General features: G+C 58.1%; 1 protein-coding gene across 9 annotated transcripts in view; it reads right to left on the bottom strand.

Annotated features, from left to right (window-relative positions):
- Positions 1-26,641, bottom strand: part of Hdac4 (histone deacetylase 4) — a 270,631-nt gene that overhangs the window by 50,501 nt on the left and 193,489 nt on the right. For 6 of the 9 annotated variants that reach the window (XM_058583297.1, XM_046456906.2, XM_058583294.1 and 3 more), the window contains 6 exons: positions 19,157-19,278; positions 12,010-12,141; positions 8,575-8,687; positions 4,344-4,460; positions 4,066-4,264; positions 1,598-1,836 (listed from right to left, as the gene is read on the bottom strand). In XM_058583297.1, the coding sequence (XP_058439280.1) occupies positions 1,598-1,836; positions 4,066-4,264; positions 4,344-4,460; positions 8,575-8,687; positions 12,010-12,141; positions 19,157-19,278 (922 nt within the window). The remainder of the gene's footprint in view (positions 1-1,597; positions 1,837-4,065; positions 4,265-4,343; positions 4,461-8,574; positions 8,688-12,009; positions 12,142-19,156; positions 19,279-26,641) is intronic. The other 3 variants (XM_058583293.1, XM_058583296.1, XM_058583295.1) reach the window with 1 other exon arrangement.

Below are 26,641 nucleotides of genomic sequence, written 5' to 3'. Positions count from 1 at the left end.
CAGAGGACGCAGCAGGAGAGACCTGGCGAAAGCCACCACTGTCTCAGAGCAAAGGGACCCTTGAGAAGAGCCTGGGCCAGGCTGGAGTGAGTGGTGATGGTGCTGCCCGCTCAGCGCTCCCCTCCTGGCCCTGCCTCTGCACGTGGTGGGGATCAGGATCCTGGCCTCCCAGAAGACTCTCCTCCCACCGTCCTTCCTCACCCTCATTCCTCAGGGAAACAGAAGGCCTGGACCTGCCAACAAGAGCCATGGCCAGGTGCTGCGGGAAGACAAGAGTGAAGAAACCTCGAATCTGCCACAGCCTCAGCACTTCCTTCAGAAAACCACAGGTTCCCTTCTATTATCTCATCCTCTTATTTCTTTCTTGTAACAACTTTATTGAGACATATGGTAGTTCTCCTTCATCTGGTTTCCCATGGCCAAGCAAGGTCCAAAAATATTGAATAAAAAATTCCAGAATTAAAAAACTCCTAAGTTTTTAAAACCTGCCTCCTTATCTGAGTAGCATGATAGAATCTCACACCAACCTGCTCTATCTCATCCAGGATGTGAACCAGTCCCTTGTCCAGTGTATCCACACAGAATATGCTACCCTCCTGGTTAGCACTCAGTAACAATCTCAGTTATCAGTTCAATTACTCTGGTGTCATAGTGCTTTTATAAAGAGTTCAGCACTATCCACCATTGCAAATAAGAGGGGTCTACTATAATTTATAGATCATAAAATTCAAACCTTTAAATTGCATGAATCGGTAGTTCCCAAACTTACATAGTTGTGTAGTCACCATTCATCATCTGAGAACACTTCTATCATCCCTAATAAGAAACGCTGTCCCCACTGGCAGTCACTCCCCAGCTTCCCACAACACCCCCCTTGCCGTCTCTGGCCTGTTCTGGGCAGTTCACACCAGGAAAGTATCCAACATGTGCTGTTGGGACTGGTTTGTCCCACCTGTGTTACAGCTCCCCACGTCACAGCGCTCCACTGGTGGGACGTGGGTGCCGGCTGCTTGGTACTGAGGACCAGCGTGTGTGTGGCTGTCTCCTTCCCTCCCGGAGGAGAGTGGCGGGTCCTGGGTAACTTGGAGTGCAGCCTTCAGAGGCGTCACAGGGCGTCCCCAGCAGCTTACTTCCCCTAGTGCTAGGGTACTTGCTTCTAAGGCCAGCGTCTGACGAGACCTCACTAAGCACCTGGGTTCCCCTCACCCAGCATTGCAGCACACAATCCTGCCACTTCCTCCTGGAGGTGGCTTTGGTGACTCCGGAGACTTCTATTGGTACAAGGACCTCTGCGGGCTCTCCTGGCCCCAAACACCTCTGACAGTGTGAAGGGGCTTGGGAAGGATGCTTCTGGGACAGCACCACTGTAAAGCTGGGGTCTTCAGCAGTGGCTGGAGTGAATCCCTACTCGGTGAATGGTCTTAGGAAACCCAGGAAAGAAGAGCTGACCACGTGGCCCACCCCCCGCGTTGTACCAGGCTCCTGGGCCCAGTTTGCCGACAGGGCCGGGAAAGCCCTGGGCCTCTCCCTGTAGCTGCGTGAGCTGCTCCTGGCTGTCCTCCCCAGTCTCCAGCCCACATGCCCGGCCTGGACCCACCTTGCTCATGTGCAGCTGCTGCTGCTGGAACTGCTGCTTGTGCTTCTCCAGGAACTGCTGGTGCTGCTGCTGGATCACCAGGTGCTGCAGCGCCTGTGCGTTCTGCGGCAGTGGTGCCGACTGTGTGCGCCCCAAAGGGCGGTGCTGCCGCAGCTTGTGGATGGATGGGGACACCCGGTCCGTACCAACCAGGGGCTGTGAGTGGAGGGGCAGCGTTCCCAGGCCTGAAAGATACCAGTCTGAAGATAATATGGAGGAAGAAACAGCAGAGGGAGAAAGAGGAGGAAGAGAGGGGAGGAGAGAAGGCTGTTGAGTGACTGATGGAGATGACCGTGACGCACACCTGGCAGCCCAGGCACCCTCTCCCACGGGGCCACCAGCTGTCCTGCTGAGGGGCTAGTCCAGCTACAGGCAGAGCTCACGTGGGCTCGGGCTTGGAGAAAGAGACTATCATCTGGAGGCTCCTGAGGATCAGGTCAATGCACTGAATCAGCGGTTCTGCACAGAAGAGGCAGCTTCAAGAGGTCGGGGAACCCACTGCCCCTGGGGACTGGTCTGTCACTTCTCCCACAGGGACCTCTGTGTCCAGAGCACCCATGGAAGCAGGGTGTTCTAGCTCTGGTATGCACACCCTTACACATCCCATGACCAGCAAGAGGGAAGGTCTGTGGCCAATCTGCAGGAACTCAGAGACAAACTGAGAGCAAAACTTGCCACGAGACACCAGGCCACCTCCAAGGCCCTGAGCTCTGCTGGGCTGCACTGCACCTTGTTTGGTGCACATTCACTGTGAACCAAACCCAGTGGCTGTGGGAAGGGAGGAGAGGAAGCAGGCAGAAGGAAGCAAGTCTTCTCCCGGAGCACGGCATGGAGAGCAGAGACCAGGTGCACTCAGCAGCTGCAGGGAGGCACAAGTGAGCACAGGGCTGTGGGCACAGCATGGGGACAGAGGGATGGGCAGCTGCAGGGCCAGGCACAGCCAGCCCAATGCAAGGAAAGGTCTTTGGAAGATGGCACTTGTATCCATACGCCTCCTGCGCTGCCCATCCAGGGTGCTGCCTGGGGAGGAGGGAGGCCCCGTTGCAAGGCTGGAGCCAATGCTGAGGAGCTGGGCCTCTGCCCTGACCGAGCTGTGGAAAGCAAGCTCGCAACAAGGCCGCGGTCCCCAGGGGGCTGGGGCCACCTGTGCATCCGAGATGCTGCACAGTGCCTGAGAAACCACACTGTACTCTGAATTGGAACCTCCTGTGGCCGGTGGCTCCTGTACCCAATGTTGCTGTCCTAGAAGAGGACAGCTTGCTGGAACCCTGCTCAGGAGGCATCCTCCCTCAGGAAGATGCCAAGAGACCTGGAATCAGGGCCACATGGCAGGGAGTGAGGGGAAGGGCCCGGGAGATGCTGGGAAGGGTGGGCGGGGCCCTGGGGCAGGGTGTGGGAGGCGGAAGGTGAAGACTACTATCCCAACCAGGAGACCCACACCAATGGGAATGGCAGGTGCTGGTGCTACCCTGCAGGGACTCAGGTAGTTCATATCTGAGCACCCTACCTCACCGATGGCAAAGAGGCACACAGACTACAAGCGACCTCCCATGTCAGAGGAGGCTAAGTGGAGAAACAGGCAGGGAGGGCTGGGCATGAAGCAAAGCCTGGGTCTAGGGTGAGATCTGCACTCAGGGCTGGAGTAGCATCTCCTCTGTCCACACAGACACTCAGAGCCAGTGCACCACTCCTGCCCAGACCCGTGGTGACCACTGCCAAAGCTTTAGGGAGCAGCAGCAGCAGGATGCAAGGAAGCCAACAGACCCCAGAGCTAGCCCACAGGCCTCCGGCCAGCACCCCACCACGACAGGCACAGGGCTCTGCCCACTGTGGGTGCATGGCTGGCCAGGCCAGCACTGAGGTCAGTCCAAAGGCAAATTTTGAACAAGCCCATAGATGTCCAGGAGAACAGCCACTTGAGCTAAGGACGTCATGGACAGGCATGGGGATCCAACCCATGGGTGTGTGCTGGACAGCACCACAAATCCCAGCACTTCTGAACAGCTCTCCTGCTGCTGTCACTAGGTCATCACAGCAGCCTTCTCGTTGTCCTCTAAATCGTGTTTTTCTAAACATAACCATCCTCAGCACACATTTCTACAGTGTTTTGTTGCCAAACAGAAACCAATTATTTGCCCAAGTCAATTCTGTGCTTCCAATATGTGCTCACCTCGACCCACACAGAAACCCTGGCCAGAGGGCTCCTCCTGGGAGTGAGTAGAGGGGTGCCCGGCACCTGCCTGGAAGCAGCAACCGAGCTGCTTGCGGTTGAAGGTGGCCCAGTCACAGGCCAGGTGCACACACAGCACTGGCAGGCCTGGAGACAGATGCCCTGTGCTGTCCCGCCTGCTCCAGAAGCCACACAAGGCCCAGCAGGAAAGCCCCACACTGCCAAAGCCCTGGCTACAGCACGAGGCCCACATGCTCACCTGTGACGAGGGACGTTTGTGCAGGCGGCTGCTCCAGCAGGACCATGTGCTGCAGAAGAGGGTTGTGAGCCGCCCCACCATCCCGCTCCAGAGGAGAGGCGCTCAGGTAGGGGGTGAGGTGGGTGCCGGGGAAGAGGGGGATCCGCTGCTGGAGGGCAGGAAGAGCCAGTCGCTCAGCCTCCTGCTGGCCCGCTGCACCCTGGAAAGCACAGCCAGGGATGTCTGGGCGCAGGGCCATGACCGCGCCCCGAGCCACAGACCCCCGGAGGCTGACTTACAGCAGCAGGGCCGGTGGCAGGAAGTCCCAAGGTGATGTTGGGCAAAGACGGTGACGTATAGAGGGGGAGTGGGGCGACCGAGCCTTCTCGAGCCACAAGTCTGTGCGCCAAGCTGGTCTGCAGACAGAACACAGTGACCGTCACCCTAGAGCCTCTGAGGCGGTGCGCACCTGGAGAAAGGTGGGCGCCTGGGCCATTCCCTAGCAGCAGTCCTCGGTCTTCTAGTCACTGCACCTTGCTCCTCATTCAATTTGCTTGTACACCATAAAACAAGCAGAAGACAACTAGGACAATACAGTAAAAACACATTTTTGTGGCTGGGAATATCTTTCCAAACATGATAATGAATGCAGAAATCATTGAAAAAAACGACAACCCTGCTCTCCTTCCTAGAAGGCAGAAAACTGTGGCTATCAGCATGGTACAGGGCAGACAGAGGTTCATATGCAAAGTGCTCACAAACCAAGGAACAACCCAAAGTGAGGAAAGTCCACAGCCGAAACCAGGGACCACAGAAGATATCGTACTAAGGGGGAATAAACTTCATGAAGAAAACACGCAACGTCATCAGCCGTCTGAGAACACGCTTAAGGACTGAGTGCGCGGCGACAACCTGATTTTGGGCACTGGGGATTGAACCCAGAGGCACTTAACACCTGAGCCACCTCCCCAGCCTGTTTTAGGTTTTATTTAGAGACAGGGTCTTGCTAAGTTGCTGAAGCTGGCCTTGAACTCATAATCCTCCTGCCTCAGCCTCCTGAGCTGCTGGGATCACAGCATGTTCCACTGTGCCTGGCACACTGGCAATGACTTTTTAAAATGCTAATACCATCTTGGAACAGAGAAAGGGAAACACATTACTGGAAGACGGCAAACTGTGGTGCTTTCTGCAGAACAATTTGGCCATCTATCAAAAGCCTTAAAAGTGGAGCTGACCTTGATCCTGAAACTCTGCTCTTAGGATGCGGTGTTAAGAAGGATTCCTAAGGAAAAGGCCCATGTGCACACAGGACCTGGCCACTGGGCTGCTCATGGCAGCAGCCTCACAGCTGCGATGAGCACCTGCTCCAGCCACACGGCATTAAATGAACGAAGGTGCGCCACACACTCGACTTGCAAGAGGTCCAGAAATGCCCCGATGAGCATTATCTGGATGCTCTTTTGTGATCAAGTTTTAAGTAGAAAAAACACGTCATAGAATCATGTACTTTCTAAAACTGAGCTCAGACTACTCAAGCGTAAGCCTGAGGAAGTAGCAGAGGACAGATGCTACTCCACCCAAGTGCAGCATCTCACTCTGGACACAAGCTTTGCTTTACGCCTGGCCCTCCCTGCCTGTTCCTCCAGATGCCGGCACTTAGCCTGCTTGCAGAATGGATGGGCTTGGCAGGGGCCCAGGCTTTACCTGGTCTGCACCATGCATAGAAGACCCATCCAAGTGCACTCTAAAGGAAAGCAAGAGCCAACTATGGTTCAGCTAGCATGGTGGGCAGGCAGGAATCTGCATGGCATGTGACTCGACAATTCCATCATATCACAAAGGCAGAGGGGCAGCTTGAGTACTTTAAAATTTCATTTACAAGAAAACAATTTATGAAATGAACATCGGGATAAGTTGAGGTAAGGGAGGTGATCTGTCTGCAGCCCTGCTAGAGAACATGGGGCGGGTAGCAGGAAGGCACCTGCAGGATGCGATGGTCTTTCCACAGTGCCCCCAGGGCAATGGCCATCTGCTGCTCATGCCCGCAATCTGCATGCTCAGCCAAGGTATCCTGTTGGAGACCAACCCCTGCCTCACCCTGCAAATGCTCACCAGGAACTTGCAGCTGTGTCCCTGGAAGGACACTGACAGAGCCTCTGCTCTCAGAGGAACTGCTCTGACCGCCCTTGGGAATGGCCACATATTGCACAGATGCCTATGCACAAGGGGTGACCATGTGGCTTCTGGGATAGGCTTTTCCTAGACATTTTTTTTTTTTTTGGTGAGGGGGGTTCAAAAGTGAAAGATATATCTGCAAGTCATGCTTCTGAGAAGACGCTCGGGCTTGCCCAGGACAGCAGGGCTCTCCCTAAGGAGAACTGCTCGTTTGGAAGTTGTGATTCCTTTATAATCAACATTTTTTTTTTTAACCTAGTCACTCTGAGAAATAAAGCTGCTTCTGTGAATTTGCCCTTTTGAGAAGAAGTGGATGCTCCTGCTGTCTCCAGGGGGCACCTGGGAGCAGGCCCCGAGCTCTGTCGCTCCAGGACGGGCTGGTCTGCTTTCTAGCAGAGGCACTGGCTTCCTCAGAAGCCCAAGGGCCTGTGGCTGGAGCACCTGCACCTCAATTCTGGCTCCAGAGCTCTGCTTCCCCTAGAGGGCCTGCAGGACATGGTGGTCTTCCATAGTGGCCTCAGGGCAATGGCCAGAGGAAGCAGAGAGAGCCAGGACCACCATGCCACCTCCATTTGCACCAGCTGCCCCACTAGGGCAGTCCTGCTGCCTCTGGACCACATGGGAGGACGAGCCAGCCCTTGGCGAGTAAGCAGGAAGCTCTGAAAATCACCAATGCTAATGGCATCTGAGATCCTAAAGGGATGTCCATGTGTGGTCCAGCATCACAGGCCACCCCCACCTGTGGTGATGAGCATCTGAGGTGAAACCTGGACGGTCAGACTTGTATAGTTCTTGTGACTCCTTTTATATGCCTCTGAGTTTACAGTAGCTTAAGTTATATATCCCACAGTTTATAACAATCAATATATAACTTAAACCAGAACCATACAGGTCCCCACAAAAAGGCACTGCTACGATGCTTCCAAATGCACACATCAAATGAGCCTCTGTGCCCATGAGCAACCCTGGGACCTCCCAGGGAGGGGTGAGAGCGCCCTGGGGACTCCCCAGGGAGGGGTGACAGAGACCCTGGGGGACACCCCAGGGAGAGGTGACAGCGACCCTGGGGACTCCCCAGGGAGGGAGCGACTTCCAGCTGCATTCTGAGTTCACTGTAGGCAGAGCCCAGCTGTGGCCTGCTCGCAGAGGGCTGTTAAAACATCTAATAAGTAAGTACATACCTAAACTTGTCGGTTGAAGAGCACAGATAAGAAGAGAAACTGAAGTATAACGTAAAAATAAGAGGAACAGGAACTGAGGAGCCCAGAGACAGCGACCCTGGGGAATCCCTCCCAGCCGTGGCCCTCGTCTCTACAACACCTTTTATACACAGAGGGTTGGGACTTTTAACGAAAATGCTAAGCCCGCGTGTCCCAGCTTGGATCTGCCAACCTTTGGAAGGGCAGCAATCCTTTCTAAATATTTAAGAAGCAAACAACTACACTTAATAAATTGCAGCCTCTGTAGGTTGACGCTCAGAACACGCGGGAGGCTCGTACGCTCTGCTGCACGCGGCCCTGCGGCAGGCAGCCTTCCTGGCCAATCCATCAGAAAGCTCGCTGCTAAAGCAGCCCCAGTGCCTCTCCCAGGCCCAGCACCCTGAACCCTCCAGACCCTTGTATCCTGGCTGGCCCAACTCTCCCCACCAGCTGTGGAGCTACCCTCCCTGTGCTGGCCCTCGGGATGGGGACGCTGGACAGTGAGCATAGGGGATGAGGGTGCCGGGACCTGTTGCAGCCAGGCAGGGGCGACCCACAGCACTGGGTGGGTGCACCCTCCTCTGCTGAAGCTCCAGCGCCTGGAGTCACCCCCCGAGTGGCGTCAGAGCACTCCTGGCCCATGCTCATTGCTCACACCCTCCCGGATCACTGCACCCCTCAGAGTGCATTAAAAGCAGGGTCAAAGAAGGGGTGCTGGGTCTCATGCCTGGAGCCCTTGGTTCCCTGTCTGCCCCTGCGGTGCCAACCGTGGGGGAGCCGCCCGCTCCCCGACTCCTGCTGCTCAGTGCTCCTTGTGTCTCCTCAACGTGACCCTGTCGTTCTCACCCAGCAACTCCTCCCACAGGCCTGCTGCCTGCCAGGACCCTGTGCATGTCACCTGCATCATGACACCCTCTGTTGAACATGCTTGGGGAGAGGCCGGGGAAAGATGGGGCTGGAGGGCCCCGGGTGTGTGGAGAACTAGGGTGCTCATATTTCAGGGGGGCTGCGATGAAGGTGGGGAGGTAATGCCCAGAAAGCTCTCCCCAGGGCCACCCCCATGCCAGTTCCCCTTGCCCCATGCTGGCCAGTTCAGGGTGAGTGTAAGGGTTGGATGGCACAGAGCAGGCATGCCACTGACTGGGAGTGCACTGACCTCGGCTGGGACGCTGGGCACAGCAGGCACGATGCCATTCTCAGTGCTGACGTTGCCGGAACTGCTGTTGGGTGAGCTGGGCCCAGACCCCGGGGCACTGCTGCACGCAGAGTCTGCAAGTGAGAGACAGTGGCTGGGGCCAGGCCCGGGGTGGCAGCCGCCTCTGTCGTTTTCCGCTTGCTAGCCTGCTGGCCCGCACAAATCCCAAGCAGAAAGAACATGGCCACGACTCCAGAGTGGGCAACAGGAGGCTATCCCGATTCCTCGGCCTTGCTGCTACCTCCTGGTGAGTCTGTAGAACTCAGGACTCCGTGCAGCCTCTGCAGAGCCCTCTGGGAAGTGCTTGCTATCAACTCCATGGCTCTCGTGAATTTCAGGACGGTTTGAAGCACCTGAGAGGTAAGCTCCTAAACATTTATTAACATCCTAGCAACAAAAGACTAAGAACGCAGAAGCCAAGCAACTCTCGACAGCGGAAGGTCAAGTTTACTGTGCTCACTAAAAAGCTAGTTAATTAAGAAGCTCTCCACGACTGCTTGGAATGTCACCCCCTGGTTTTCCCAGGATCAGCAAGTGCCCAGCAAAAGAGCCAGGGGCCTGGGCAGGCTCCAGCTGACCACGACTTGTGAGAGGAGCCAAGGCAGGTCCATCTCTTCTCACACGGGCCCCTGGCCCCCACTCTGGACACAGCAGGGACCCTGAGGGGGGCTGGGGAATTCCTCCTCTGTGTCCTGACCCTGAGCACACAGTACCTACTCATCCAACTGGAGAGCACCCCAGCCCACAGGAGGCTGCTATCCACAGAGCAGACTGAAAACTGGCTTCAAGGGTATCCCTGGGTGACAAGGAAGAGGACGGGAATAGATGGTGGGCATGGAAGCCACTGTCCCTTGTGCTCCACAGCAGGCAGGTTCAGCTCCAGCAGCTGCGCTGTGCTGAGCTATGAGGTGGGCGCCATCATTATCCCCTCTGCACAGAGAAAGCTGAGCCAGTAATGTCACCTTCCCTAGGCCACCCTGCTTGCGGAGGACACCAAAGGCGAACTCTCCTCAAGTTGATGTGGGCAGGCTGAAGGCTCACGTCCTCTGTGGACAGAGCTACCCACCCAGGAATAGCTGGGCGGCCAAATTCCTGAGCCAGCGCCCAGGCCCTACCCCCTGCTCCTGCCATCTACCCGACCTTGGCCAGCTCCTGTCATAGGCCCCACCTGCCCCTCTCCTCTCTCGTGCCTCTCACTCACTCCATCTACCAATTGCCAACTCCAGAGCGTGGCTTGGCCCTCTGGTGGCGTCACCTAGGCTGAGCAGGTGTCCGCCATCACTCGGCCTTCTCCTACCCCTGACTCCACCTTGCCATCCTAGGAGTGGCCTTGCCTGGGCCCTCTTCCTGACAGTGTCTGCAGGAAACCCTCTGACGCTGCCTGGCAGGAACAGGTGGCCGCTCCACTGTGTGCACACGGGCAGGGCAGCGTGGAGCCAGGAAACACAGTCACCCGACTGCCACCCCCTTAACCGACCCACTCAGGACTCTGACCTGAGGAAGCAAGCGCCCTGCAGGACCACGGTGGACTGTCTACACTGGTGAGAGGAGAGGCCTGGCGGCAGGGCCAGAAGGTCCTCGAGGTTGCTGTCAGGCACCTCACAGGGCGGGGCGCGCCCTGGGGGTTGGAGGGCTGCCTGGGCAGGACCCCCTCGTGCTCTTCATCCAGCCTGAGCCTAACAAGTGGCAGAGCGCGAGGCTGCCTGTCCGTGACTTCCCGCACGTCTGCGTGGCTCTCTCCTGCCCCAGGACTCCACCACCTCCCCGCTGTGTGTGGGACCACCTCCCTGCAGCCCTGACGGTCGTAGCTCCTCTCCCAGCACTGTCTCCTCTGTCCATCAGACCACGGTTCAGAGGCTGCCTTCTCCACAGCTTCTGGTCTCACTATGCTACTTGCCCACCCTGCCCTGGGGCTGCTGGGGCACACCCTTCGTCCAGCACAGCTCAGCACTAACCAGGCCACCCATGTGTCAGCCGGGGTCCCCAGGAGGCTATAAGCTCCGGGAAGGCAAGGAGCTTGTCTCACTGCTTCTGTGCCCAGCTCTGACATTTACATACCATTAAGCAGTCACTGGGTGACAACAGGTGTGACACTCAGAAGCAGCTGGCTGAAGGCGCTACCTTAGCAACCTTTGGCTGGGACGTTGTGGGGTCCCTGGGGTCCCGTGTACCAGAGCCAGCCTGAACAAGCCTGCGCACGGGGACAACGTGCCTGAGTGTTGGAGCAGTTTTCAGCTGAGTCCTCCTAGTTTATCAGACTGATGAGACGCTGGGCTCCAACATCCCTTGATCTCTCTAGCCAGAAACTCTCTACACAGAACCACCAGAGGAAAGAGCCACTCACAAAGGAAGACAAGGACGAAACGGGCACTCCCAACGGCATGAAGGCTTCAGCTCGAATGAGTCCACAAAGGCCAAGGCCAGGGCAGCTGGAGAGCCCTGGAGCACGTAGGGCAGGGATGGCCAGGCCACGTCCAGAAGGGAAGCTCTCCTCTCATGCCTCAGGGGAGGGTTGTGCGGAGACCTGGCCATTCACCAGGAGGGGGCCAGTTGGGAACCTCTCCCGCCTCTTCCCCAGCAGCAGCACGTTCCCCAGGACACACTGGACACACTGGACTAAACCGGCCCAGGGCACTCAGGACCAGCCCCACTCATCCCGGCCCTCCAGTGCTCCTGGCCTCCTCTCCAGGTCATCGGGGAGCAGCCCTTGTTTCCTGGTGCCAGGACTTTGCACCTGGAGAATCGGCCCTGGGGTGCTGGGGTGCAGCTGGGGGTGGGGTCCACCCAGGGCACAGGGTGCTGAGTGCATGCACCTGGGGGACTTGGAACTCTGGAGATGCTGGGGACACCTGTGGAGGGGGACTGAGGAGTCATGCTTCTGGGCAGGTGTGTCCTCAACAGGCAGGAAGTGGCCCAGTGGGCCCTGGTCCTCACAGTGGGGTGTCTGGGCAGGGGTGCTCGTGAGGTTGCTGCCCTCAGAAAGGGGCTGGGAGGGGGTGCTGACCCTGCCTGTTGGCATTCTGCTGGTGTGGACCACTCACGGGGCCAGAGGCACCAAGGTACCACAGTGGAACAGCGGAGCCCCTGGGTGTTCTCCTGCTAAGCTCATGGACGCTGCTCTGTGAGCAGGGGGAGCGGGCAGGAGCAGGCAGCTGACCATGAACACCTTCAGAGGAACCTCAAATACATGTCCCAGGACACAAGGCGCATCGCGTTTCCACGCCTGGGCCTAATACCTGACCCAGGGAGCGGGCACCTGTTGAGGCATTCCTGGTACTGACCCTCAGTGGCCTGCCTGACACTCTGGGCTGACGGCGCCAGGCCCAGCCACAGAGTTTCCACAGGAAAGCTGCACAGTGCGGCAGCAGGAGCAGTTTCTCTGCTTGCCTGACATACCTGTGACATCCAAGGGACGCTTTTTTAGAGCAGTGACCACAGGCCCATCTTTCCTGCGCAGGAGAGGGCTGCTCCGTCTCTCAGCCACTTTCTGCTTAAGCCTGGACCTCAATTTCAGGTTAGGTTCAGAAGCTGCAAAGAAGGAGATATCATCACAGCGAGGCAGACACAGCGAGGGTCAAGGGCTTCACAATGGTGGCTTAAAAATGTGCACACTTGGCCAGGCAGGGTGGCACACGCCTGTAATCCCAGTGGCTCAGGAGGCTTAGGCAGAAGGATCACAAGTTCAAAGCCAGCCTCAGCAACTTAGGGAGGCTCTAAGCAACTTAGTGAGACTCAATCTCTAGATGAAATATATAAAGGCTGGAGATGGGGGCTCAGGGATTAAGTGCCCCCGAGTTCAATTCCTGGTATCAAAAAAAAAAAAAAAAAAACACACTGGGGTAATGACCACTCAACACGGCAGTGCTGGGCTGGCATGGGGTGTCGTGTGAAAGGAAGAGCCTACACCTCAGCAGGAGACGGGAACCGGGCTGCTGTCTGATTTACTAGGCAGGGTCCAGTGTGGGTGACAGTCATTTAGTGGAGACAATTCTTAAATGACCTCCTCCTAGATCCTTCCAAGCAGACATCCAACTGCTTGGAAGTCTGAGGGAAGTGGACACAATGGGGGCCCTCTTGGGGCCGTGGCCATGACGTCCACATCTTGCGCTTCCTTTTCGTCTGCAGATGCCCACAGCCCAGTTCAGACACCAGTGGCCTCTGTGAAGGCAAGCGAGGCTCTGAAGCAAGAAGGGCTGCCCCGACCCCACGTGATGTGAGGACACCCAAGCCAATTCTGGGGTCTGAGTGCCAGCGCCAGACGCCCTCAGCGCTCACCTTGCCACTGGCACAGCCAGCGTGGGACCTGTCGTGGTGCCTGTCAGAGCCCTCCTGTGTGGACAGAGGCCACCTGCATGTGGAAGCCCACAGTGGTCCCCAACGCCTCTGTGTGGGAGCCAGACCCATCAAGTCACAGTCCCTAGGTGGCCCCGTGGGAGCTCAGGCAGAGAGGTCCAGGACTGACTGCAGCCACCACCCTGGCCCCCCCAGCTCTAGCGCCATCTCTGGACTCCTCTGACTGCAGCCTCCGGCTTGGCCTCGCCCAGGCTCTGAAGCCGTGTCCAGGCTCCTCTCCCCTTCTGGCACTTGTGGATCTGTAAGTAGTGAGACGCCAGCTTTCCGCACTCAGTCCCCTGCTGCTCTTGGACTTTCTGGAAAGGGAAGTTCCCTGCTTGTGCTGGACCCAGGCAGCTGACTCCACCACGGGCCTGGGTTGTGTAGGCAACCACCAGCCTCCTCCATGGGAAGAGGCCTGAGAAACCAGGTTCTGGAGAAATGGAGGCTGTGTTCACCAAGGTGCCAGACTTGCCAGGGTCCCCTGGCTGCTCTGGGGGCACTGACTCAGGGTGCGGGGCTGTCTGTTTCACGGCATCTGTAAACAGCAAGGGACAGTCCACCTGGACGGCAGCTGATTAAGGCTGAAGGACAAACAGCGTGGACACAGCGGACCCCACCTCTGTTAACAGCACAGACCCACGTGTTCCATTTCTCTATTCATTTTTCTTACATTACTTAAAAGCCAAAACAAAAGAAGCCAAAATCTGCCTGGTTACTTAAAAAAAGAACACTTTTTTTTTCCCACCACCAAACTCTCAGCTGAGGCCCACCAGGGTTCCTGCAACCCCTTGCTGGGTCTAGAGATAGAAGCTACAGACCACAGAAGTAGCCTTTGAGATGCTGCATCCACCCACAGGGCGGAGCCTGGCTGTCCATGGCCCTGTGTGGGAGGGTCTTCTCTCCAGAGCTGCCCAGATAACCCTGGAGTAGTCAGTGTGGCATCATGAGACAGTGTGACAAGGACATTCTGAGCTGGCCACAGACTAGCTGTGCTATTGCAGATCATCACAGGGATCTCCTCCAGCCCCTGCGGGATGGATTGGAGGTCATCTCAAGGTCACAGCTCTGACTAGGTTACCAGGTGGCAGATCCTGTCTCTTCCCCCATCCACCTATGTCCCCTGCTAAGGTTTGACTCCCAGAGTCTACAGGGCTGGCCCCTCTGCCCTCTGCCCTCTGACCCGCCTGCTGCCCTCCCTGTGTCTCCCACAGCAGGCCCCGTCCTGCAGCCCTGCCTGATGCCCCTCTCCGCAGCACGTGGCGGCCGGCACTCACCCCGCATCCTCACCTCTCCATTGCCCTGCTCTGCACCTGGAAGGCCTCCTGGATTCTGCTCTGCTCCTGAAGGGCACTTCCTTGTCATGCAAGGGAGACTCAGGGCAGGACGCACCACCTGTCTGTACCCGCCCCTCCCAGCCAGGGCCTGCTCCATGCCACGCAGGACCCACAGCCTGTGAAAGTGAAGACTGGCCTCAAGCACCTCAAGACACCAAAATGAGGGCAGTGAACCATGACCCTCTGGAGCCCGCTCTGCCTGTGGGATGGCCAGAGGCAACTGACAGGCTGGAGGCCACCACTCTGACACTGGTGGGGGACATGATGGCACAAGACCCTGCCCCTGTGGAATCTACTGGACCAGCAGAGCCATCTGCAGGCTGGGGAGGGGCTGTGCAGCAGGCAGACGAGCCTCCCTTCAGGGCACGGAAACCCTCGCTGGCACCCAGGTTTCAAACCAGGGTGCACTCGTGCACCTGGAGGTGTTGCCTCGCTGGGCTGCGGGGTTTCTGGTGCCAGGTGGCGGCAACATGCACGGGCCCTGCAAGCACTGGGTGCCCCTGGAAAGCCTCGTCTCCAGCCTCAGCAGCCCGGGGAGTTCCCCAGGTGGAAGGAGCTGCTTCAGGACTGAGCCACGTCCCAGGAGCCCACTTCTGCAAGGTGGCTGAAGTCCGGACACAGGGTCTCCACCTGGCAGTGAGAGCCGTACTTGATGGCCCGCAATCACTCCAGCGCCGCCATGGTCAGGTGGGGCACGTGGGAGCTGCACTCTGACCCCCCTGGGCTGTCTGAGAGGTGAAGCCACAGCAGGAATAACATCTGGAGAGCGGCTCCGTGAGCAGAGGGTGAGCACGACTCCACGTGGGCAGTGGCAGGCGGGGCTCGCTCTCTTCAGAGCCCATCAGGCAGATTACAAGTAACACAGCCAAAACCACGCTCACCTGCATCTTCAATCCCCCCACGCCCAGGGCCTGCCTCTGCCAGTCTTCAGCAGCTCAGACACCCGACACCAGGCTACAGACGGCTTTTCCCCAGTCAGTCACAGCACAGAACAACTCTCTGAGGTGGGAGGTGGCCTTGTGGTCAGATGTGCAGAGGGAACAGGAGGGCACCAGGCACGAGGAGAGGCGGGCTCTCCCAGAGCACCGCTGCTGTTCTGGCTCCATGCCCGCCCAGCACCCAGCAAGGCAGGCCCAGTGGATCCGCAGAGAGCTGTCAGCACCCCGCTGGCGGGGCTCAGGGCCGGGCATGCTGTGCCCCAGCTGCTGTTCCCTGCGTCCAGGGACAGGTCGGAAGCTCTGAGGAGAGCCGTGAGGACAGAAGGGAGGCGAGCTGAGATCTTCAAGGGCAGAACAAAGGAGGCCAGGAGGAAAACGGGGGACGATGTCCAACACGGAGCTCATGAGACCAGGAGGGCATGCGGTGAAGGGTCGCGGACAGAGTGTTTTGAGACATATTTCTCTCTCGGGAGGTGGTGGGAGCCCCAGGGTTCACACAGCCCAGAGACAAGGAGCAGACCCTCCTGAAGGTCTTGTGCTGCTGCAGAGCTCTGGGAACATAGGATCAAGATTCTGCAACAGCCACGTGACGGGCACAATCGTGGCCTGACAATCCCATAGCAGGATGACTTCTGTTCTGGTCCCCGCCCATGGTCGGCCACTAATGGGGCAGAACAGAGTGCTCCTGGCAGGAAGTCTCCAAGGTTGGGTGCTCCCAGCAGGAGGAGGGGGTGCTCACCCCAAGGAAGCAGACAGAACCTGGGGAAGACCCTGTGGGGCAGGGCCCGGTAGTGGCAGCCAGGGCTGGAGGTGACCAGGTGGTACAGCCAGGAGCAATGTCCCCCAAGCCAGAGCAGAGACCCATGGTGCTGAGCCTGACAGTACAGAGGGGTCTCCTCTGCCTGCCATTAGAAACAGGCACATAGAAAACTGACCAGAGGGGGAGCATGGCCAGCTCCCATGGGTAAGGAGTGCTGGCAGCGCACTCTGGCCCAGCAGACCCACCGGAGCTGTCAGCACCATCAGGACAGCAGACAGCTGCCTTCCCATGTAGGGGCTGGCTCACAGACATTACTTTCTGATGAAGATGAAAAGGCAGTTCTGCAAGGGCAGACCACAGCTGGAACGCAGTCTGCAACACAAGGGCAGACACGGGAGCGCACGTCGAGAGTGCCCCAGGGACAGCACCCAGAGCCCGGCAACAGCTCTGCTGTCCTGCCGTGTAAGCTCCAGGAGGGAAGAAGGAAAGCTGCCTGAGCTCCATCCGTGACTGCTGCCGAGCACTGGGCAGCCCATGGGCTGGAAGGGAGGACTGCTCTTGTAGACCGCTCCCTGGGCAGTCTGCTGGAGGACACCTGCAAAACTAAGTTTGCTTCCAAAAGTGGAAAACCATACATGGACCCCGCATGCACAGGGATCAAGGGCCTCGTGTGGACAGCGCTCCTGGTCAAGCCACTGCCCAAGGCTGTGCTTTCACGGTCCCTCTGAGTGCACACTGCAGTCCCACCTCCTGATTCAACGGCTGGAAGTGTTTGCAGGTGGGGCCGGGAGGCAGTTAGGGTTGGATGAGGCGAGGAGTGGAGCAGCGCCCTGGGGTGGGCTTGCTGCTTCACCCTGACCATCTGCCACATAAGGCTGAGGCAGGAAGGCCCACCATATGCCAGCAAGTGCTGGTGCCATGATTGTGAGCTTCCCCAAAAACTCGTCTTTCTGAATTTCTCGAGCACTGTGTAAGCCGCGTGTGGACTAAGAGCACTCTGCAGAGGACAAGCAAAGGCCCAGAGGGGAGCAAGAGTGTCCCTGAAGCACAGTGCATGAGCAAAGGAGCCCATTGGACTCTGGCAGCTGATCTGGACCCACTGGCCCAATGACAGTGGCCACCCTGGATGCATAAGGCATGGGCAGCCCATTTGCTTCTGCCCCGAGGGAGGTGAGACACTTGAGAAGGCACAGGTGTGAACCATCATCCAGGGAGTCCACCGCAGCACATGCCAACAACGCCTGAAGGCTCGTGCACACATGGGTGTCCCACGGAGGCCCTGGAAGACCGAGGCACAGGCAGACTGAGCTGCAAGGTCACAGTGAGCCAGTGTGGGCCGAGCCCAGCAGGTGTGTACATGCGCATCCTGCTACTGGAGACTGAGGCTTCAATCCAGGGGCAGCGCTTCACACCACAGTCTCCCTACTGATGATGTTCCTGCTACCAAGGAACACGCGGGCTGTCCAGCAGCATGGCGAGGCCTCGCTCTATGAGGCCTGCTTGATGAGGCTGAGCGGGCGGCTGGGGAGCCTCGCTGCACGCTGCTCTTGGTGGTCAAGTGTGCCCCCAGGTGAGACTGTTAAGGTGCTAGGGTGCCTCTTAGAAATTGGTAATGCAATCACATCTTAACGAAGGCCTTCCAGAGCACTCCCCGGGGTGAGAAGAGATTTCCCCCTGGTCCTCATGGAAGAGGGTTCTGGAGGTGACACTGCAACACAGATCTGCGGCGTCTCTTCCAGCGAACTCCAGAAAGACAGCTCAGCATAGGAGGCCCACAGCCACGGAAACATGTCAAAACGGCAGGGGCTCTGTCCACGACTGTAGGCCACAAGGTTGCAGAGATCAGCAGGGACCGCCATGTGACTATGCCGGCTTCCACTGCACAGTCGCCTGGAGCTTGCTCCCAATTACTCATGCAGGCTTCTGCTTCTCAGAGCGGTGCTGCCTGTGACTCGCTGGGGGCCGGGGAGAACCCGGCGTACCCAACCCCTCCCTGCTGTCCCGGCCATGGGATACCTGGAGCCACTGGGGAGCCAGGTGGAGCAGGTGGTATGCACTGTGCCTTGCTGGGGATGAGTTTGTGGCTGCGTTCAGGAGGGCATGACCCTTAGTGAGAGCTGACTGCCCTGTGTGACAGCCAAACTCCACCCTCCACTCTTTTGGAGATACCCATTCCTCCACGGGCACCCCTGGCCTGGCATGGCGGCCCTATCACATAACCCCAGGCAATGCCAAGCCCTACTCGGGCTGAGCTAAGGTGCCCTCCTGTCAACTCCCTGCTCCTGACCCCGGCTCTGCCTGGGGCCATGCCGTGTTGGCCCAAGGCCTCCTCCACCCAGCTGGGAAGGCAGGGAGCCCTGGCTTCCCACAGGCTGTCTGTCGGGTGAAGCAGCTGGGTGTCTGAGTCCTTACGTACATTTCCGCCCAGAGCTGCCTGGAGTTCTGTGGGTGCATAGAATTGGTGCAGTCTAAAGTCTCTCCCTGCAACAGCGGGATGAGGGTGTCCCTCCTCCGTGCAGGCTGATGCAGCTCAGCTCTCACCCTCTCTGCACAACCCCCAGGAGAAGCAGCCTTCTCAGGGCCCTGCCCTTCTTGCCACCCCAACGAACTACCCACAGTCACCCTGACCCTTCTCCAAAGCCACTGCCCAGTTAAACCATAAGCCCATCAGCATCCGGTTGTCTTTTCAGACTGCTCCAGTGCCGCCTCCCTGCTTCTAGAATAGGCTTGATGCCCTTCTCGCTCTGCTCAGAACAGAACTCCTGCCCCGAGCTGTGGCCACCTGGGATTGCCCCCCACAGGGCAGGGTGAATCTTGTTCTCACAGGGCCCTCCTCCCTCTCTGGGTTCCGACCAACTCCTGCTGGACACTGTGCAGAGCCAGCAGAGGGCCGCTGGCTGACTCACTCACCTGCTGAACATGCCTGCCTGAGAAGCAGAGCTGCTGCATCCCTGGACAGCAGTGGGCCCTGCCCTCGCCCAGGGAGGACTAGCAGGCCTATGTGCGTGGGCTATGTGTTCTGGAATGAATCAGAAGGTCATGCTTGGGGATGAATTTTCAAACTGATGCTCTGACGAGAAAAGCCCTCACTCAGCACATCCTGCATGTGGCCCAGCACAGCTGGGGTACAGCTGTCTGGCAGAGAGCCCCAGGCCACAGCAGCCCTTGGCACTGACCTGTCTTCCTAAGAGGGAAGTCATCTTTGGCGTCATACATTCCTAGGACCGGGTGGTTGTAGGAGGCCGACACCCCGCTCTGGGGCGGAGAACTCTGGTCAAGAGAACTGTGCTGCGTTTTCCTAGAGAAAAGGAGAGAGACAGGTCAGCTTGCCCAGGGCACCCCTGAGCCTGCAAGTAGTCCTCTGGCAGCCCTTACTCAGGAGCCGTGGTGCCCGTCAGCACAGCCCCTCTTCTCTGATGCCAATAAGCTGGCCGACAGGGCCACAGCCTCTCTGACGTCACCTAGAGATGCTCTTCTGAGATGCCTGTGCTCAGCTGTTCTCTGACCACCAGGGTCACTACCGGCCACACAAGGGCTCTGTCCACAGGGTACAGAGCAAAGGCAGACAGAGGGGCTCGTGTCCAAGGGACCCAAGATGAGGTTGCAGTCAGGCGAGGCGGGGTTGGGGTGGTGGCCATGGGCACGGGAGACTTCTGGGCTCTCTTTACATCCCTGAGAGTGTGAGCCCCTGGGGATTCTCTTCAGCAGAAGTCCCCAGAACCTGCCCTCATCCGAGTCTTCTGTCATTTTCCTTCCTTGGGGCAGGGGCAGGTCAGAAGCAATAAACAAACAAAAAAATCCCCACACCTTCCTGGGGCTCACTCTAGAAGCATATTCTTTCCAAGTGGCTGGGGCCACCCAAAGTCCTGAACACGGCTGGCAGCAGTGGGCTGGCTGGAGGAGGCGAGTGAGGGGAAGAGTCAGGAGTGGGCCATGGGGACTCACAGCTCCTGGGGCCACACAAGACGACCAGCATAAGGCCTCTGTGGACACACTGCCGGTGAGTTTTGCTCTGAACACTGACAGTGAGTGTCCTACATTCTGTGGGTCTTTAAGCTGCATAATCTGCTTAATGACTGGGAATAAACTGGCCAACTTTCTTATTTAGAATTTGCTAGATTATCCATCTGAATGCACAGCACTCCACGTGCAAGCACCTGGAGTCCACCGTGGGAGCTCTGGAGTGCACCCAGGTGTATATTTAAATATCTGAACATGCACACGCATAGCGTGCTGAAGGGGTCCCAGAGACAAGCTCCGGGGTCTGGCCCCAGGACTCCAAGCAGCTTCGGGCCACACCCCCAGGCAGGACTCTGCTCTGAGGAGGTCTCCTCCTGTCTGCCCACAGGGTGCTCCAGATACACAGCCGGGGCTGGGGGCCTTCGTCTGGGGACGGGGCACATGGGCACATGCCCCACACAGGAGCTTCCTGGAATTCCATGAGGACACCGGGGCCTCCTCTCACAGTGGCCTCACAGAATGTGAGAGTAACACCATTTCTCCCCAGGACCGAGCATCCCCATTAGTCCCCCGTGCGCAGCGTGGCAGCGTGGGCCTTTTCTATTCACTCTCTCTTGCTCCTGATCTCGCTCGCGTCATGCGAGTTAGAGACAGTCACTCAACAGCTGCAAATGACTTCAATGTGACCATCTAAACCCATCACGTGGGACACTCACTGTCACTGCACCTGATGGAGCGCGCTTTGGAACCCAGCCAGAGGGCGAGGCTCTGGCTGCTGAGGATCTGAGGATCCACCTCACAGTGAGAGGAGCTGTGGGCATTAAAGCTTCCAGTCAGCTGCAGCAGGGGGCAGCTATGCACAACCCGCCACGGGCTGTGGCTCCAGCAGGCCGCCATGACACCAGGCTGCCCACTGGCCCAGTGGGCCTCTCAGGAGGGTCCAGAGCCATCAGAGGGTGCCCTCGAGTCCTCATGACCTGCAGGGAGAGCAGCCCTTCCCGAACACTGCAGCCTCCAACAGCTGCCGCCAGAGGGAATGGGTCCCAGGTGCTCAGCGTGGTGCCCAGCCCTGTCATTCCACACCCCTACCCACGCTTGGGACTCCCTGCAGGAGGGTCTGCAGGAGAGGAGAGCAGAACCCCACCCCCACACATGCCCTCGCACACCCCTATGTCATATACACACCTTTCCGACACACCCACATGCTCACACAACATACCCACGGCACCACACGCAGGTCCCCACACACACTCCTGCCAACCTCCGCCTCCAAGGGCCACGCGGCAGAACAGCTCCCTCCACCCAGCTCATGCCTGACCAAGGGTTCTCTTCCATTTCTGCAAACTTCAATTCCAGCCTGGGTCCTGGCTCACAGAAGCCAGGGCTGGTGTGCACAGGAGGCCCTGGAGGAGGGCCCAACATGGTCCCCAGACAACCCTGGGGTTGGGTGTGCCAACAGCAGAATGATTGGCCAGCATGCATGAGGCCCTGAGTTCATCCAGCACTGTTAAAATAAACAAGTGGTAAACAAATTAGATAGCAAAGCCCAAGGCAATCCCTGACTTACTGGAGAAGACCGAAAAACAAACACTGTTCTGCTTTCTTTCCAAACATGATCTTGACTGTAGAATGAAACAACACAAACTTAGTCCCTTAAACCCTATAAAGAATTGGCCTTCCCCATTACATCACATTTATACTAGTGTGTGATGTAAATACGACTCTTGTGTTTAACGCACAGTTCAACAGAACTATAATAGATCTGCATGTGTAACTTCAGATTTTTCTAGTAGCCACAAGAAGAAATGGGCGAAGCTGTTTGAGTATTCTATTTAACGCAATACCTGAACACACTGTGGTTTCAGCCTGCAGCCCTTACTAGTGGGTGCTCAGCCTGTCTTTACACGGGTTGCCCGGAAGCCGGTGCTCCTGCCGTCGGCACACCTCAAGGGCACGCACCGTGGTTTGCGGGCTCAGTGGCCACACACTGACCACCACACTGGACTGCGCAGTCCAGCGAATTTCAGGCTGGAGCACGGGTGTCCGTCCACATCCAGAATCCCTGCTCAGGGAGGCCCAACAGCCCTGCCTCCAGGGGCCTCTGCAGCTCACTCTGCTGGCTCCCATTCCTTGTAACTGGAAGCAGCAGGTAGAGCGGGGGTCTGCCCCATCTGCACATGCTGCCTGAGCCCCAGGCCGCTGCTGGGATCACAATGGCCCTCTCGCTGCTGCTGTGTGGCCCTGGTGAGGGAGGTACCCTGCTTGTTGGACGCTCACCTATTAACCCTTGGTGGCCACAGGTAAAGGTGCTGTGACCACAACAGTACCAGCCTGGGGGTGGGCACGCTGTGCTTTTCCTGGGTAAATATCAGAAGGTGTCCTGCTGGGGAGGGCAGGTGGACAGCCACCTCCAGAGACTGTCCATCTCTGTCCCTGCAGGGCGGGGCCACTCCACCCACCTTCCCACCACCCTGGCCTCTTAGAGCTGAGCCAGCCCAGAGGGTGCGTGGCCAGTGCCCTGTGGCTTTGATTCCTGTGTCCTTGAAGACCCCCATATGGCAGTCTTCTCACGTGCCTCACACCTCATGCAGGCGGAGCTGTTTCCATCCCTAGCTTTCTTCCCCTGCTGTCCACCTGCATTAGTGAGCACAGGAGCTCAATCATGGTGTCTGATGCCCTCCATCCCGTGTGAGCCACAGGCCCTTTGAGTTTCTTAAGGATGTCCTTCCTTCCTCCCTCCCTCCCTCCTTCCTTCCTTCCCTCCTTCCTTCCTAGGTGGCTTTCAAAGAGAAGTTTAGAAGTTTCAAATTTTGATGAGGTAAATGTTTCAAGTTTGGGGTTTACAGTTGTTTCGGTGGACCTTTGCCTCCCCCCGCCCCAGAGTTGCCAAAGCATTTAGCTCTCATGCTGTCTGACTAGCTCTGAGCCACCTCAGTGTGGTGTGACACTGGGGCCACAGCTCAGCTTGAAGGTGCTGTTTCCCAACCACAGTGAATGCATTTCACTTTTGGGGTCCTCAAATGATAAACCTGCAGTCACCCAACTCAAGGAAAACAAGCTTGTCACCTGGCTATCGTCCTTGAGATCAAGGTTGCCCCCTTCAACTGTGAGTGTCCCCAACTCTGGGAGTATAGCAGACATTCCCAGGCACCAAATCCAGGGCAGTATCCACCCTGCATGTGCCTGCTCACTGGGGTCTTCCCATCTCCCCTGCTTGCTCCCAGGAAACCCTTTCCACCTCTCCTCACTAGAAGGCACCTATTCCCAGACCCCGGTGAAGTCCCTGTGCCCAGCTAATTATAAGATGCCCCTTCCTAAGGGTCTCTGGACTAGGAAGGGCCTATTCCACAGCCTGCCTTGCCATTACTCCCCATCCCACCCCTCCCCAGCTGTCCCCATCTGTCCCCATCTCCATGGCTCTCCTCCAGGGCTCCAGTGGGGTCAACCCTGCCAGCCCTCCTCCCCATCCCACCCCTCCCCAGTTGTCCCCATCTGTCCCCTTCTCCATGGCTCTCCTCCAGGGCTCCAGTGGGGTCAACCCTGCCAGCCCTCCTCCCCATCCCACCCCTCCCCACCCCTCCCCAGCTGTCCCCATCTCCATGGCTCTCCTCCAGGGCTCCAGTGAGGTCAACCCTGCCAGCCCTCCTCCCCATCCCACCCCTCCCCACCCCTCCCCAGCTGTCCCCTTCTCCATGGCTCTCCTCCAGGGCTCCAGTGAGGTCAACCCTGCCAGCCTTCCTCCCCATCCCACCCCTCCCCAGCTGTCCCCTTCTCCATGGCTCTCCTCCAGGGCTCCAGTGGGGTCAACCCTGCCAGCCCTCCTCCCCATCCCACCCCTCCCCACCCCTCCCCAGCTGTCCCCTTCTCCATGGCTCTCCTCCAGGGCTCCAGTGAGGTCAACCCTGCCAGCCCTCCTCCCCATCCCACCCCTCCCCACCCCTCCCCAGCTGTCCCCAGCTGTCCCCATCTCCATGGCTCTCCTCCAGGGCTCCAGTGGGGTCAACCCTGCCAGCCCTCCTCCCCATCCCACCCCTCCCCAGTTGTCCCCATCTGTCCCCTTCTCCATGGCTCTCCTCCAGGGCTCCAGTGAGGTCAACCCTGCCAGCCTTCCTCCCCATCCCACCCCTCCCCACCCCTCCCCAGCTGTCCCCTTCTCCATGGCTCTCCTCCAGGGCTCCAGTGAGGTCAACCCTGCCAGCCCTCCTCCCCATCCCACCCCTCCCCAGTTGTCCCCATCTGTCCCCATCTCCATGGCTCTCCTCCAGGGCTCCAGTGGGGTCAACCCTGCCAGCCCTCCTCCCTATCCCACCCCTCCCCAGCTGTCCCCATCTCCATGGCTCTCCTCCAGGGCTCCAGTGGGGTCAACCCTGCCAGCCCTCCTCCCCATCCCACCCCTCTCCAGCTGTCCCCAGCTGTCCCCATCTCCATGGCTCTCCTCCAGGGCTCCAGTGGGGTCAACCCTGCCAGCCCTCCTCCCCATCCCACCCCTCCCCACCCCTCCCCAGCTGTCCCCTTCTCCATGGCTCTCCTCCAGGGCTCCAGTGAGGTCAACCCTGCCAGCCCTCCTCCCCATCCCACCCCTCCCCAGTTGTCCCCATCTGTCCCCATCTCCATGGCTCTCCTCCAGGGCTCCAGTGGGGTCAACCCTGCCAGCCCTCCTCCCTATCCCACCCCTCCCCAGCTGTCCCCATCTCCATGGCTCTCCTCCAGGGCTCCAGTGGGGTCCCCCCTGCCAGCCCTCCTCCCCATCCCACCCCTCCCCACCCCTCCCCAGCTGTCCCCATCTCCATGGCTCTCCTCCAGGGCTCCAGTGGGGTCAACCCTGCCAGCCCTCCTCCCCATCCCACCCCTCCCCACCCCTCCCCAGCTGTCCCCATCTCCATGGCTCTCCTCCAGGGCTCCAGTGGGGTCAACCCTGCCAGCCCTCCTCCCCATCCCACCCCTCCCCACCCCTCCCCAGCTGTCCCCATCTCCATGGCTCTCCTCCAGGGCTCCAGTGGGGCCAACCCTGCCAGCCCTCCTCCCCATCCCACTGTGTGCATCACCGTGGCTCTCCTCCAGAAGTTCCAGCATGGTCAGCCACAGCCCCCACTTCCTGCCATGGTGCCAGCTAAGACCTAGCTCTGAGTCCCACACCTTCTTAGCCCAGCTCCCCAGGTACCGAGCTGTGCCTGTCCCTGCCACACTGCGCCTGCTCTGCGAGGCTCCTGTGTGCTGCCCTCCCTCTCATAGTTCAGTGCCGCACTGTCCCATGTGCAGAGCCAGCCACACTTTTCCCTAGCCACGATCCAACAGGCTGTCCATCCCAGGTCCCCTCACTGTGGCTCACCTTGCCCTTCAAAGTGCTGCCCCTACTGCTGTCCTTTGCTGCATCTGCCTGGCACGCCCCACCTGGGAGGGGACAGAGCCTCGGCACAGCAGGCCCCACAGCAGCAGCCACTGTCATCCCTCTGGGTCTCCCCTCACAGGCCCAGTCGTCCGTGCCGTCACCTGCGGCTTCCTGCCGTGCTCACTCTTCTCTGGTGACACAGACATCAAGGGTGTGCTCTGGTGAGCGCACAGCTTAGGTGAACTGCAGCGTGTGAAGACGAAGAGCCCGTGAGGGACACGAGGGCAGTCCTGTCACCGATGCTGGTCACTGCACCGTGGCAGCGGAGGCCAGTGAGGTCTGCCTCTTGATACAATCGTCTACCTTCTGTTCTGGGGTTGGACCCAGGGGCGCTCTAGCACTGAGCCATGTCCCAGCCCTTTGCCTTTTATTTGGAGACAGGGCCTCGCGAGTTGCTGAGGCTGCCTCGGCCTCCCCAGCTGCTGGAGGATGGGTGCATGCCACCAGGCCCGGCTAGATGTACCTTCTGAAGCTTGAGGACTGCTGATTTTTTAACCAATGAAATCACTAATTACATTTTGATTTGTGTAATTTATGTAATTTGGGCTGGGGCTGGGGCTCTGCAGTAGAGCACTTGCCTTACATGTATGAGGCACTGGGTTCAATCCTCAGCATCACATAAAAACAAATAAATAAATAAAATACAGGTATTTTGTTCACCTACCAACTAAAAATATTAAACAAAACAAGACAAAAACCCCTGTCCTGTTGCTCTTTCTCAGTGACCAAATGGCCCTTGAGAGCACAGAGAGCCACATTCAGAGGGATAACCTGCTGTGGGATGGCTGGTGAAGCACCTCACTTTGCTCCTGCAGAGTGGCACGGCTCTGCAGGGCGGCCACAGACTGCCTCTAAGTTGGCCTGTGGCTCTGACCAGCTCTCTGTGGTCCTGCCCACCTGGCTCTGGTGAGGTCTCTTACTACAACAACAATAAAGACATCAAGGGCTTCCTGACTTGCCTAGGAACTGATAAAATATGGGTAGACATTTGGTTGCAGTGGCCTGAGTTCAGGCCCGAGTTCAGGTCTGAGCTCCTCCTGCTGCCCAAAAAAGAAACGGTGCAGAAGACCAGGAAACAATGTAAACAGGCAGGGAAATGGACACAACTCCAGATGAAGAAATGCAACCGGTCAACAAACACATGAAGGAATGTCCACCATCAATACAGTTAGAGAAATGCAAATTAAAACGACACTGAGGCTTCATCTCACTCCAGTCAGAATGGCAATTGTCAAATATAAGGAACAATAAATGCTGGTGAGGCTGTGGGGGAAAGGCACACCCTTACACTGCTGGTGGGACTGCAATTAGT

Source organism: Marmota monax, unplaced genomic scaffold (genome assembly GCF_021218885.2).
Source record: "Marmota monax isolate L192 unplaced genomic scaffold, Marmota_monax_Labrador192_F-V1.1 WCK01_AAM20220418_F8-fsc00230, whole genome shotgun sequence".
Classification (NCBI taxonomy): Eukaryota; Metazoa; Chordata; class Mammalia; order Rodentia; family Sciuridae; genus Marmota; species Marmota monax.
The sequence above is the reverse complement of the archived record's forward strand: the minus strand, read 5'-3'. Positions and strand labels throughout refer to the sequence as shown.